Source organism: Lutjanus erythropterus, chromosome 9 (genome assembly GCF_056507025.1).
Source record: "Lutjanus erythropterus isolate fLutEry1 chromosome 9, fLutEry1.hap2, whole genome shotgun sequence".
NCBI lineage: Eukaryota > Metazoa > Chordata > Actinopteri > Lutjaniformes > Lutjanidae > Lutjanus > Lutjanus erythropterus.
Window position 1 is genome coordinate 21,112,010 of NC_139325.1, and position 14,913 is coordinate 21,126,922.

General features: G+C 40.2%; 1 protein-coding gene across 1 annotated transcript in view; it reads right to left on the reverse strand.

Moving 5' to 3' along the window:
* Positions 1–679: 679 nt before the first annotated feature.
* hdac9b (histone deacetylase 9b) overlaps positions 680–14,913 on the reverse strand; it is a 30,678-nt gene continuing 16,444 nt past the window's right edge. Inside the window, exons 6-11 of the mRNA XM_084726511.1 lie at positions 11,215–11,346; positions 10,822–10,937; positions 8,706–8,828; positions 6,927–7,104; positions 5,780–5,994; positions 680–3,217 (exon numbers count right to left, since the gene is read on the reverse strand). Of these exons, the coding sequence (XP_084582637.1) occupies positions 2,882–3,217; positions 5,780–5,994; positions 6,927–7,104; positions 8,706–8,828; positions 10,822–10,937; positions 11,215–11,346 (1,100 nt within the window). The 3' untranslated portion in view covers positions 680–2,881. The remainder of the gene's footprint in view (positions 3,218–5,779; positions 5,995–6,926; positions 7,105–8,705; positions 8,829–10,821; positions 10,938–11,214; positions 11,347–14,913) is intronic.

Below are 14,913 nucleotides of genomic sequence, written 5' to 3' on the forward strand. Positions count from 1 at the left end.
AGCCTATTCATAATGGCTCAACAGAGAAGCTCTAATTTCTCCTTTGAGAAAAACTTGTTGGTTGAATTATCAGTTGGAATGAAATAAGCAAGAAACATAACAATCAATTGGGCTGAGTCTGTACCTTAACTTTCTTTGAGGAAAGTTACTATTACTAGTTATATTAGTATATATTAGTTATATTACTTTTCTAAATCAATCTTGAGAAGGCAGCTATTTAAAACTTAATCATCCTCAAGTGTGAGTTAATACTGGAACACATTTTAAATAAAAATGTAAAGTTTTGGAGCAACAGAATTAAATCTAATTGGGTTTAGAATAAAAATAATACTGACATTTAGAGCAAGGTTTAAATTTAAATTCAAATTTAGTTTGGTGCAGCATAATTCAAAGTTAAACAAGGATTTAATCCAGTTTAAAAATGAATACTTGTTGGTGCAACCTAGCCTTAATGAGATGGACATAGGTGTAAATAATCTGCAAGATGCAAGAATATCAGAGGTAAATGAACTTTATTTTAAAAAAGAAAGGTTTATCACACAAGGCAAAAAAGAGAAGAAATGCAAACTGCTATGAACAGACCACAGGACCCCCCCCCACCCCCACCACCACCACCACCCCTGCTGGCAGCAAAGGAGTTCTCGTTACAACCAAATCAAAGGAGCAAGACAACAAGACTCACATTGTTCTGATTGTGTTTACTTGCACTAAAAACATTAGACAATCTGAATGTACAGTATAAGACAGACAGTTTTGATTTTCACATGAATCCAAAACACAGAACCTCATACTAGCTTTTTTTTTTTTTTTACATTTAGTCGACGGTACAAATGAAACAGGAAGGTTTACGGCTATGCAATACATTTGATTGATCACTTTAAGACAGACTATACATGTCGCAATGGGCACTTTCAGGGGAAAACAGGCTCAAGAAAATAAAAAAGAAGAAGAAGCGAGGTCCTATCCAGGGTTTTTATTGAAGTAACATCAAACCTGCGTGTTGAGGTAAGCATGCCACTAGGGAATACGAAGGAAGCGATTCCCTTTAAAAGGGACTCCCTTAACCATATCCCCACTCACTTTGTAATTCGCCTTGACAGTAAATCAATTCTCAAGCCTGGCCCCTTGGACTCCTCCAACCTTAGGTCCTCCTCTCTCAACATTCCTGCACACATGAATCACTCCAAGTCCTGGCTTCTAGAAGGCATTTCCTGCCCGGCCCTCTCTCTCCTTCTCTCTGTCTGACTCCTCTGCTGAAAGCTGGGCAGGAACCCGCCGAGCTTTGATTTGGACCCAGAGGGAGAGAGGGAGGAGAGCTCGGCTTAACACAGGGCCCTGGCTCTGGGACTGCTCCGAGAGTAAGAGAGAGACACGGAGACTCGGGGTGTGTTGGGAGATGCCTGCACACCCAAGCAGGGATTTAGTGCTTTATCCTTCAAATTGCAATATGAGCAGCGAACCATATTCCAATGGCAATATCATTCCTAGTGCAGAAGTTCGCCCTGAGGGAACGTCCTCTGTTAGGATTTAAGTATACATTCTCTCTAAGACAGATGTTCATTATTATTATTTCAGTTCAGAGACCACTTAAAGAGATAGTTTGGATTATTTGATGCCTGGTTGTATGAGGTACTTGTCGATAGTTAGTGTATTATTTACAATAGATGGCGGTCGACACACCCCTGGTTTTGAAATGCCGGGGCACCAGCACAGAAACTAAGCAATGAACTGCGGTGGACAGAGTCAGGAACAAAAAGTATTTTAGCCACTTACAAATGGTCCATCAAATGTCAGTCTCTCCAAGACAACCAAACTCCACAGGTGAAATCACTAATTTTACCCTGCAGAACACAGGACTTGCTGGTCTACCTCTGCCTCAATCTGTTTGTGTTATTGTGTGACTTTGGTGTTTTAAAAGGATAGTCTGGAATTGCCAAAGTCACACAATAACACAAACAAACTAACTGATCGACGCGGCAGTAGACCAGCACTACAGTGTTCTGGGACATAAAATTACTGATTTCTCTGATGGAGTCTAGTTGGTGTACAAAGAATGACATTTGGCTTATATTACAATGCTTTCTCATCAGAAAAGGCTGTCTGAAAGGTAAAGCACTGAAAATATTCTAAATATAGCATACATTTAAACTGATATTGATTTTTTTCAGGTGTAGGTTAACTTCTGTGCTGGTACTCCTCTATGCTTCTCTACCATTTATTCTGGGTAACACACTGACTATCATTAAGTACCTCATACAACCCCACTTAAAGTAATCCAAACTATTCCTTTAACATGGAACATCATCACATATTTTCGAGAACAGTGGCGTGTGTAGTGTAGTGAAAATTCTTGAACTCACTGTGAGGACTTTTATGACAATTCTCAAAGTGGATAGAAGAGCATTCAGATATTTTTAATGGCAAAAATGTACACAACGGAAACATAAGTTGGCTCTTCAAAGCTGTACACCTGTTCGGCCTTCCCTCTAGAAATCATCTTTGATGCTAAATCCACAGTATATGTACATACAACTGTTTGTCAGTTGAGCGGACTCGAGACGACCAAAGCAGCTCTTAAAAAGAACAGTCTAAATTGTCTTCTTCATATTATATACACATAAGTGAAACGTACATATTTTACAGAGATCACTACACAAAGATCACAAACAGAGAGTCTTAGAGAGTGTGGTGGGATGAGTGCAGGCTGCAGCTGAGGGAAAAGGGGGTCATATGTCGTGACAGGGAGAGCTGGCCTACTGTGCAATGGCTGCTGTGTGTGTGTATATATGTGTGTGTGTGTAAACTGCAGGGATGTGGGTGTTGTATAGACTTGTTTATCTGCGAATGTTTCAAGTGTGTGATCTCATCGTCTTCCCCTCTCTCATATCATGGCTCTTATCACCAGTCTTCCTTTGACATGGTGAAGATAGGTGCTCTGCTCAGACTCTAAGCTCTGATTGGTCAGGGCCTCGTCCTCGCTGTCGGCCGGCTCCTCTTTGACCTTTATGACCCCGTAGTGAGCGTCGGGGAGCTCGCCGCTCGAACCACTGCTGCTGCTACTGCTCAGCGTGTGCTTCCGAATGACTCCTCCAGGGGGCAGCCTGTCCTCCTGCATGCTCTCTGTCTGCTCTCTGTGCTGCTGCTCCTCCTGCTCCTCCTCTGACTCCTGCAGGTGTGCACTGGGCTGACGTAACTGCTCAATGGACTTGGACAACAGCTGGAAAACACATCGGCTCCACATTAATGATGACATCCTGCAGCAAGTGATCTTTAACAATTACTCTTTTATCAGGGAAAAGATTAAAAAAAATAATATCCACATAAACAACATTAAGCATGCAAATATATCCAAAGAGCAGCAGAAAGATTTGTTTTAGTTTTTTTTAAAACAAAGGTACTGTCCCACTTTGCCTATTCATAGCTTCACAATACTTCTCTAAATATTTCTTTATCTATCTGTTAAAAACAAACTACTGTATCCTCTTTAGCAAATCAAATCAAATCAAACTCTAAACAGTTCATGATAGGAGAATGAAGCACTGCATGGTGCTGACAGCTGGTCCAACAGGTGCTCTTTAGTGAGGCAGGGAAAATAAAAAAAAGACAACAAGACCCAGGAAGTCTTGCTTTATATTAAGTTATGCAGACCACCAAGGAAAGGAACTAAGGCGTGTCTTCTTATGAAATAATACTTTTAATTTGAGCACAGGCTGTGTATCAACTCTAGGTCTTGAGCAAAGTAGAGTTACTGTCTCTGTAAATACATATAATCACAAATGTGTTGTTGTTGTGTTGTGACAGTTTTCAGGCTGTCTAGTTAGTAAGTCCTAAATTTAGAACAACAAAATCTGCAGTAATCACATAAATTGGAGAAAAACAGTTATACTATTCTATGTAATAGATGATTACACGTGGTAAATAATGTATATTCTCCTGCAAATTCTAGTTATTCTACAACAGTGTCAAGGGACAAGCTATAGGGAACATGTTATTGAATAGGATTGCTAAAGAGGATAACAAGACATCATATGACACTCTGCTGAATCAAAGTAAGCCAAGTTCACTCTAAAGGCACCTATTTTTGAGCAATAACCTGGACAATACACCCAGGTTGTCAAAAGTAGTAATACTTTAATACTTTTTCAATGTCACATGTTTAAAACGACACAATATCCCTTAATTACAAATATTGAACGTAACGAAGCTTAAAAAAAAGATCTAAGTGCTCATTTAGGGCCTTAGTTTAGTTTGGTCTTCATTGTCTTGCCTGAAATTTGGCTTGCAGCAAAACTGCCAGTGTTCAATTACTTTTTCTGCACCAGCACTATGTGCAGGCTAAGTGTTAATTAAAAAAAAATATATATATGTAATTTTGTCTTGCATCTGGACCAAAGTGTCAGAGGCATCAAGATGTAAAAAAGACATTCACCCTAACAGAAGAACTTAGAGAGATGTCTCTGTGTCTCTCAGCTTTGCTAAATCAGAACTACTGTAATGGTGCCATGATTTGATCATTCTGCCACAAGAGGGCTCCAGGAGCAGGACTGAGAAGCGCCTGCCTGCCCCAGCTGGTAACCAACAACATTAGTGTCTCCAGAATGTAGGCCTTACATAAATAACCCCTCAGCTATAAGAATTAGCCTCCTTTAGCTTGGCATTAGTAAACACTGTTCATACCTCTTCCTAAAATCCCTAAGCTCTTGTAAATTTCCATCAGCTCCCCCTACTGTTGCAGGCACTGAAGGACGTTTAAAAACAACCGCAGACAAGCCTCTGCTAGGAAATTAATTAGGGCAATGTTTCGGAGATCTCTCTCAATAAACACTGAGGGCTCATCCCTGATTAGTGGCCATTTATAACCTCCACTTAAAGAGGCTTTACTTGCGATCTCATTGGCCTGAGTGATCAGAGCAGGGCCTGTTCACGTGTTTCTAGACAAGATGTTGCAATTATTCCAAAGCTCTTTTCAAATTAAATCAACTTCACAGAGTACTTTTAATAATAATAATGATTACAGCTGATATTAAAACTAATTTCAGCTGCCTGGCAGTGACAAGTGTTGGTTATTTTTAGTCTTACAGAGGAAATAAAAGTGAAACAGTTTGCTAGGGTTAAAGCTGGACATCCGTACTGTACAACTCAATAAGTTCCTGTGTTGCTTTGTGCTTTTTATTACTTCTAGGTAAGAGTTGTTCTATGTTTCCCATGGCTGTTTCAGGGTCCAGCGTTGGGACACATCAGTATGTGAGCTCACACAATGCTGCCTTTCACAGTGTCAGCCACCTCACACACGTCCCTCACCAGAATAATTACACTCTGTGTATAGCGAGGTCACCTCAGCCAGCTAACAGAAACACAAATATTGCCACAGAGGAACAAAATGTATTCTGGGCACTTTTTCCTTCATTTGAACTTAGCTGAATTGAATTTCACAGAGTTAGCATGTGAACAGCACTGATGCCTTAAGCTATGATAACAGAATTAGTGCAGGGGAAGCATTTCTTCCCCATTTGAAGTTCAGTGCTTCGCAGAAATAACACCAGGATTCCAGGGAAGAACAGACAACAGCCCCGGTCTGCAAACCTGAGCTACCACAGATGCTTTTACAAAAGGCTAAAAATAGATCAACATTTGTGTGCTTAAAACGATTAAATCAGACTCCCCACAGTAAAATCAGACCTCACGAGACCTGAGAAGGAATAGAGAAGGCTGCGAAAAGCAATCTCAAAGTCAAAATCCTCCTCCCCTGCGATTTGAATATTGATGAGTAGCACAATACCTTATTTATATGGACCTGCTGCTGGTACTGTTTCTGTTTCTCCAGGAAGTGCTGGTGTTGCTGCTGGATGACGAGTTGAGCCAGTGTGTTCTGAGGCAGCGGTGCGGACTGGGTCCTGTTCAAGGGCCTGTGTTTTGGTAGTTTAGGCCGACTGCTGGAGGGTCGATCCTTCATGGCCAGAGGGGACTGAGGGTGGGATGACATGGAGCCTTGGCCTTGGCAAAAGAAATCAAAACAAGTATTAAGTGCTTCTAAATGCATAGTGTAAAATACTTTAATTTAAAGTACACCAATATATAGTTGATTGCTTGATTGATTACTTTTAGAGCTGCAACTAATGATTATTTTTATTGTTGATTAATCTGATGATTATTTATTGGATTAGCTGTTTGATCTATAATATGTTGAAAAATAGTGAAAAGTGTTGATCAGTATTTCAAAAAGCCCAAGATGATGTCCTCAAATGTCTCGTTTTGTACGCAACCCAAAGCTATTCAGTTTACTGTCATAGAGGAGTAAAGAAAACAGAAAATATTCACATTTGAGGAGCTGGAATCAAAGAATTATCAAAATAGTTGGCAATTAATTTAAGAGTTGACAACTAACCAATTAATCGATTAATTTTTGCAGCTGTAGTTGATTTCTTTCATTTTTATGTCATGCACACAAAGTGCCAAACCCCAGTATTCAAACATTTCATTACAAAATTAAAGGTTAGTTTACAGCTCAGCCTTGAATACAATATTCTCCCAAGTTTGGTAAATAAAATCTGGTAAAGTGTCGTAAAGCACGATTCAAGTTTTTCATCGACTAGCCAAAAGAAATCAACATAAATGGAGGGCAAAAATGACATCCCTTACAGCCTCATAGACAGGACAGCAAAACAAAAAAATGCACTTCATTCTCAATTTCACCTAGCTCACACAACAAACAAAGCCTGTCCTTTATTTTCATTTCTCAAAATACAACAAAATTAGGAACACTACTCCTGATCAGATCAAATAATAGGTAAAAACCACAATAATTAAATAGAATAACAAGTAAGTAAAATACTAGAAAAAAAAACTAGAATCAAGAATAAGAATAAAAAAATAAATATAATGCAAGTTGACAGTGTAATGCTTAACATTAAGTAATGCAGCCTTACCAGAGGAGAGCATCTTCTGCTGCCTCATCTGCTCCTTCTGCAGGAGGTGTTGGAGGAGGGCCTGGTGACTGGGGCTCACTTTAGACTCAAGGCTTGTCTGAAGGGGCACAGGGCCCAGCAGGTGCCCGGGCAGCCCGTGCTTGATTTCTGTCGATCTGTCTTTCAACCCAATGGCGGCCTGAGAGCAGAGACAAGGTGGTAAAGTAACATTTTTTCTTTAATTCACACTACACATGCTGTGCACTAGGATTGGTAGCCATTTATTATAATTTTTTAGGAAATAAATGGGTCATTTTAGCAAGCCAAATTCAATAATCAGCTGTATTCTGTGAATGAAAAAGGATTATTGTTGTGTAGTTACAAATCGATTAGGCAATGTTGAAATCAGAGACCATCAATGGTTAGAAGTCACTGCAGCAGATGAACAGGCGTCTGTGGAATGTGCCAGAGAGCTAAAAGATGATATATCATGTGCTGTGTTATCAGGAGTTGCACTTGAGTGGACTTGGCCTTTTTAAAAGCTGTGATAAATGAGGTAATAGAGGCAGATAAGAGCAGGCCTGACACAAGACACTGCAGAACAATATTTATCTAAAGGCGATAAAATCATTCAGGTCCACAGGTCAGTGACCTGTGGTCGTACAGAGAAACCAGACAGCAACTGAGAGCAGGTTTTCCAACTCATAGGCCGAACAGAAAGACTTACCTTCACTGAGCCACTAAACTGGTGTATTAAAGGGATGGTTCAGATTTTTTGAAGTGGGGTTGTATGAGGAACTTTCATAGTTGGTATATTCTTCTGTGAGGTAAAAATGTCTGACAGCAAGGTAAAGCAGAAAAAAACTGTTGTGCATGAACGCGATAAAAGAGCACACATTCATGAACACACTCATGTTCACTGGTGAAGGGTGAACTGAATGGATTAGTTTGGAGCTAATGAACCTAAGAATCAGTCAGTCTTCATCAGCTGATTAAAAAAAGTGTAATGCAGGCTCGTAAAGAGAGAAAGTAAATATGAACAGAGGTTTTGACCTGTTGTAAAAACTTTTTTTGATCATGCAGCATGACATGTATGAACATACAGGTAAATATGTAGATCCTCTCATCTCATCCTCATCTCCTTGCAGTTCTCATGCTTTATGGTGTGTTCAATTTGAGCTGGAAAGTCGGAATTTCATAGTTCCCATATATATATATATGTATATATAAATATAATCAATTATTCTTATTATTCTTATAATTATTAAATTATTCTGGCCATTCAAATTAATACAAAAAACATGAATACTGCAGACCATTTAGTATGACACCATTATACAGACTCCAGAGGAGGTGGAGGAGAGGAGGTTCAATTTAAAATTACATTTTTAAAAAATCAGATGAGAAATTAAGAAATGAACATGAAGTAGTTGATTTTTGGGACTGTGAACTTAGTTAAAAAAAATTTAAATGTTAACTATAAATGGGAATTTTAACTGAACTTTGAACTAGTTCTTTTGATATACAAACTTGCACTTGCAAATATGGCACACACTTAAACTATATAGATTTTTTTTAAGGTGGTTAAATATGTTTTGCTGCTGATCCTCTTAGCTACATCAGTATTCCTGCTGCTTCTAAGACCTGGGGCATGTCTAACACGATCTACTGTAATACACTGACTATGAACAAGTACCTCATACAGCCCGGCTTCAAATCTGACCTACCGCTTTAAGCAAGATTTTATTTCATGTAAACCACACAGGTTATCTAAGAATATAAAAAAAGATTTGTACTCACACTAATGGGTGAGGATGCATTTGAAAGCCCAAAGGAGATGTTGGGTAAGGAGGGAGATGTGTATAAGCTCAGCATTGACACAGAGCCCTCAGGTCGGAATAGTCTCGGCTGTGAAGGCCATCTCTACATCAAAACACAGGACAGAGCAGAGACAGAGAGATTTAGGAGGAGGCAACAGATTTAGAAATCCCACTATGGGCAATTCCAAAAGGCAACATGAGCAGTGGCATAAACGTTAATGCACTATGACGAGCAACAGCCCTCCTTGCTGCAAACGGAAAGGTTTAAGTTTTTATGATGGATGATATACAGGAGTGGCGGGCGGCAAAAGTTTCCTGGTGCTTCACAGAATGGCACCAGTGAGGATGATACGCAATTATAAAACACTGCAAACCTCTAAATCTACGGCTCCACCCTCAGTTCTTCAGTCCTCAATCGGCCTGCTGCCTGTTCTTACTCCCCTGTCCCCACCCTCGGGCTACTCTCTCAGAGAACATCAGTACTGGGGCATACTTCCTGTACCCAGCAGAGCAGCCGACCAGCATGTGGTTTTGGAACAGCCATGTTTATCCTTCCAACCCCTACCAGTACTCAGTGACCTGTATGTGGATATCCGGCCCATATTTGACCCGAGGGACCCGTTCCCTCTGAAAAAGGATACCTAATGTAACGGTGCACAAACACGCCTTGCTTTTGCAACAGGCATGAGGTCTACAGGCACCCCCCAGAGTCCACCAGCGAATTTCATGAGAGCCCCAGCTTGGGCCGATACAATAGCAATTCTGTGTGTTTATGTTGTTAGCATGTGGATATCTTTGGCTACCAGCGCCTGGGATATCAATTAAACTCCACAGTTCGTCCTTCTCCCTGAGCCCCCAACCTTCAGCCCGCTGTCAGGGCGTCTCTCCCTTCTCCGTGTCGCTGGAGGTCCCTGGGAGAGTAAACAGCGACGGTTAAGGAAAACACAGCTGTTCTGTTAAGATTGTTCAGAGATGTGTCATATCTGCCACCCTCTATAATGGTCTGCTTTGTGAGCTCGGTCCAAGGAGAGCTCTGGTCAGTAACTCAGCCATGAATCTATTGGGAAACGCCTCAGAAGAACTCAGAACAGGCAGGCACACCGCCAGGCCAATGACAGAAATACAATGACAAGCCAACAGCAACCTTACAGCCAAACTAAAGATGTTTTTTTTTCTTTTTGCAAAACATAAAACTGATTGTACAGCACATCTGGAAGAAAAATGTTGGACAGAAATATTTTTACTGTTGTTTTTGCAACGTTTGTGTTCAGAATTTTAACACTGATAGAGTCCATTTATTTCCCTGCATAATGTGTCATCTTTACGCAAGCAAACTTGGGGTAATCAGACATGTGGGTCAAGCTGTGCCTCTTTAATGTCAGTGTGGGGAGCCATTTTCATTGGACTGTAACAGACAGAGGACAACTGGCTGTTTTTATAGCTGCAGGCAGAAGGGCAGACAGGCATTTAGTGCCCTGACATAAAGTTGGACTTTTAATATTTGCAAGCAGGAATAACAACAGCAGTAAGACTTTTTAGTCCACTGGAAACCCCGGTATGACCTATATGAAACCCAGCAATGTGGTCTCCTATTAACTTTTATGATTAAAATGTCAGCTATAGGTTTAGGAGATGAGATCAAGCTCGTTTGCTAAAGGTTATTAATTGGGAAATTAAAATAATTAGCAAGATGAGGTAATTGATTGCCAAAAACTGCAAAAGGCTAAAATGTAGTTTACTTGCTGATTGCTGATCAATGTCTTAGAAAAGCACAATGAGGACAGAAATGTTTTCATGTATATTTATATTTTATATGCACTATGAAATGGATAAACATTCAAATAAACTTACTCTAGGAAAATTTTTACAATTTTTTATTTTCTTTATCTTAAAACTGCTAATTATGCTAATTTTGTAAATTGCTCATCATGCAACTCTTAGCAACCAAGTTTACTTTCATCCACTGGGCCTGTTGATGACATTTCAATCATAAAAGTACATAGAGAAAACCATTACTGGGTCCAAGAAATTTTCACGGTACTATTTGCTTCATTTTTTGGCAAATCAATAGACGTGCTGATGATTTATAAACTTACCTCAGTTTTTGTGGTAGTAGGCAGAGAGGAGGGTCCATTTTCAGCCCCCAAGGCACTAGAGGCCCCTATGGGAGAGCTGGGGCCGGAACCAGGGGCACTGTTAGTGGGCGTAGAGTCTATGAAACATCAAGGAGTTAGAAACTGTATGCGTGCTCACACTCACACACAACACACACATACACAGAGGCTTGGCATAACAGCTGCAGCCTCACAACAGTTTAATGTGTATGGTCATGGCTGCCTGATTACAATGGTCTTTCCTGCTGATTGTTATGCAGCTCTGGAGTAATAACACTAAAATATAGGCTCGTATTGTTTTCAGAGAACATTTTAAACAATTTTCCATACATGTCGTAAAAAGCATTTCAACATATAGCCAGCAATAATACATACCCATTAGCTCCAGAGCCCTCTTCTTGTAAGGAGTCATGATGTTTCCATCTCTTCTCTTCAGCATCGGGCTGCTCCTCCTCTCTGCTACCTTCTGCTTCAGTCTGGATCGTACCTTCAGGTTGGGCTCAGATGCTAAAAAAAATTAAAGAACAGATATTTCTTTCTTGCAAGTCTCAATTCACACTATTTCCATGATAAAGAAGCCTCATCACATGGAGAAGAATTTTATGATCGTGTGAGTGTACTGTGATTATTTTTATAGTCAGACAGTGTGTTTTCATGCAGCCTGACTAAAATCAAAGAAAACAGTAACATAAAATAAAAGGAAACTAAAAAAGAAATAAAGAGACTATAAATCAGTTAAAAAATAAGCAATGTTGTCACGCTTCAACATACAATTTCAGTTTCAGTGAAATTCGGAGCAGGTTTCAGATAAATTAAATGAGTCAGGATTGGGCCCATTTCCACCTCATCTGGACTAAATTAGGTTGAGCAACACACAGGCTCTAAGTGAAATAGTCCGCTACCTGCCGCCCTGGTGACCACAGTCTGATACAGTAGCAACAGTTAAACTAACACAAAAACATGGCAGATGTTTCAGGCCCCCCCCCCCCCCCCCCCTCCTCCTCCTAATGCAAAACAGAGATACCCAAATACACGGTCTGAACACACACTCAAACACACACAGCTTGGCCTGGACTGATCCAGACTTACAAATCCAGTCCATCAGCACTGACAGAAATGCTGACGTAACAGTCTTCACAATAGTCATATTCATGTCAAACTTTTCGCCTGGTATTAATGATGGATTTGAGGACAAAACCTCTATTTAGCCGAGGTATACCACACTAACAGCGTTACACACGACTGATGAAGTACCAAAGCAAAGCCAAATTTGATAATAGTTTAAAATTTGAAGCAGGGAGCATTAAGTCTTACTTGTCCCATGTTAATTTTCATTTGCCACTGTTTCTAAAGAACCAGTACAAAATTGTAACTGTTAAGCAGGGGCATAACCAGGGACTTATGAAATACTGAGATCAGGAGACCAACAGGGTCAAGGTGATGTGCAACACAGAGATTATTGTGTTCTTTATTTCCCCTTTAAAGGACCCGTGTGTAGGATTTAGTGGCATCGGTGAGCTTGCAGATTGCAAACACTTCATCTCCGACAGACCTATACAATTACATTTTTAAAATGGGCCGATTTGAAAAAATAGTCAAGTGCCAAGGGGCTGGACGTTTACATTTCCTATGTCTGACCTGTAAAGTTAGGGATTTAAATGTGTAAAACACTGCATCTTTTTATTTTTTCTTCACTTTATTAGTTTTCACAATTAAAAAAGAGACATGTATAAAAGTGCAGGAAAAAATGCAAGTTCGCAATCTTAGATTAGCAACAGCATGTTGTTTTAATGATGCAACTGCATCAAACATCTTTTTTCATTCAGTTTGACTCCCTGAAACTTCGTCAGCTTAAAAAGCCTGAATTAAAACTTTTAAATCATTTATCTATACGTTTTAGTATTTTAACTTATTAAAGGGCGGCATTGTGATTGTTAAAGGGCTGGATCCGGCCAATTAAATAGGGTCACCGTAGGAGAACCTACAGTGGCCTCAAGAGCTTCTGGAGACAGAAACATGGCTGTGTCTATGGAAGGATTCTAAGGACACACAACAATTCTTATAAATAAAACATACTTATGAATACTTATGAATATTATCTTCCATTTCTGCCATAAACTGCCAATAGGTCCTCATAAATCCTACTGACTGGACCTTTAATCTACAATAATTTAGAATAACTGAAAATGTATTTGGGGGTGAATCATGTACAATACATACAGATTAGGCTTGAGTTTAAGAAAATAATACTACAGACCGACCAAGTCTCTTGCTGAGTGAATCATCGCTTCACAATGACAAAAGAGAAATGACATTTTAAAAATCAATGAGGACATCTGAGTCATAAATGGCAGTTACATGCAACAGCCCTGCCAACCTCTGATAAAATAAGACAATGTCACAAATTAGTAAACTCATCTGAAAACATGTGACTCTGCAAAGTTTATATAATGTAACACATGGAAACTAAAGTGGAGGCTGAATCAAGGCAACAACATAATTTTAAATAATGTAAGCAGCAACAACCAATAAACGTTTTTGTCTCTGAATGTTGAGTCGTCGCCCTGTCTTGTCACAGTTACAGTGACTCACTAGGTCAACATGTCTCATGTGTACTTCCCATCAACCCTTTGGACATGGAATCCCACAGCTAGCCTTACACACTCAAATAAGCAAGCAGAATAGATAAGCTGGTCTTTTGACTGAACGCCAGAGCACAAAGCCGTATTGAAGTTATGTAAACCTTCTGTTACACAATAGCCAACCAGTTTCAATTATTTAGCCCGGATCAATAATTAAATAGGTCTTTTGCAATGTGTACAACATACAGCTTTACATATTGAAGTGGGGCTGTGACGTGGGTGCACTGCGGGGAGGAAGAGAGGGAGCGGGTGATGGGGGCACAGCTAGGAGAGTGGGCCAGATGCTGCTATTTCTGGCTTTTGTCAAAAGCAGCAAAACCCTCTTCCCTAATACGTGGCACAGACCTCTAATCCTGTGGGTGTGAGGTAGAATGAAAGAGAGCGAGGGAGGAAGAAAGGAGGCAGGAGAGATAAATGGAGAGAAAACGCTGTTGGGAGTCGTATGAATCTGCTTCACGCCCTGCTGCCTTGATTGCTTTCTATTTTTACACACTGCTGCCACCAAGCTACGCATCCCAATTGGTCGCCACGGGAACGCCAGACAGCAGCACGGGAACAAACACTTTCTCACTGGTCTCCATGGAAAAAATGCCCTGGTGTACGGTGCAACAGGAGGCAATGATGGCAGCGGCAAAGCATATACAGAGAACACCTGGGCCACTTCTGCTCCGGCTTCTCAGTTAATGAAAACATACAGTAATGGCTGCAATATACTAGAGTCATAAATCAATCACCTTATTACATTTTAGAGTGATGCTGCAGGGCTAGTGGCTTTGCAAGTGAATGTGTTATGCTATCTCCACTTAATCAGAATTTTAACTGTGCTGTCGCTGTGGGTGCCTGTGTCCATTAGAGCCAGGACTTCGACAGATGGCTGTGTGGAAAGCTGAGGTGTGTGTTCTACACATAAGGAGGTCTGCTATGCATTTTACCTGACGTTATGGTTTAAACTGCTGCTGACAAAGATGAATTACTGAAATACTCATTGGTTGCTGTTCCTTCCTAAACTTTTAAACCAAAGTTAAGTTACAGTTTCTAAGAGTTTAGATACTCCACACCATAAGATCAGCAAGTTCAAATCTTTCAAATAACAGTGTTGAATAAGGAAATATGAAAAGGTTCTCAGTAAGTCCCCTGAATGTGTTCTAGATAAAACCTTTGGAATGTTAGAAGGTTCTCTGAACACCCATGGCAGGTTCTAGATAAAGCCCTTGGAATACAAAAAGGTTGTCGGTAGAACCACCCGGGAGGATTCTACATAAAACCTTGGAATATAAAAAGGTTCTCAGCAGAACCTCCATGTATATTCTACATAAACCCTTGGAATATAAAAGGTTCTCTGTAGAACCCCCTGAGTGGGTTCTTGTTGGAAGCCCTAGGTGGAAAGGTTCTGGATAGAACTCCCAGAGATGGTTCTGAGTGGAGCCCTTAC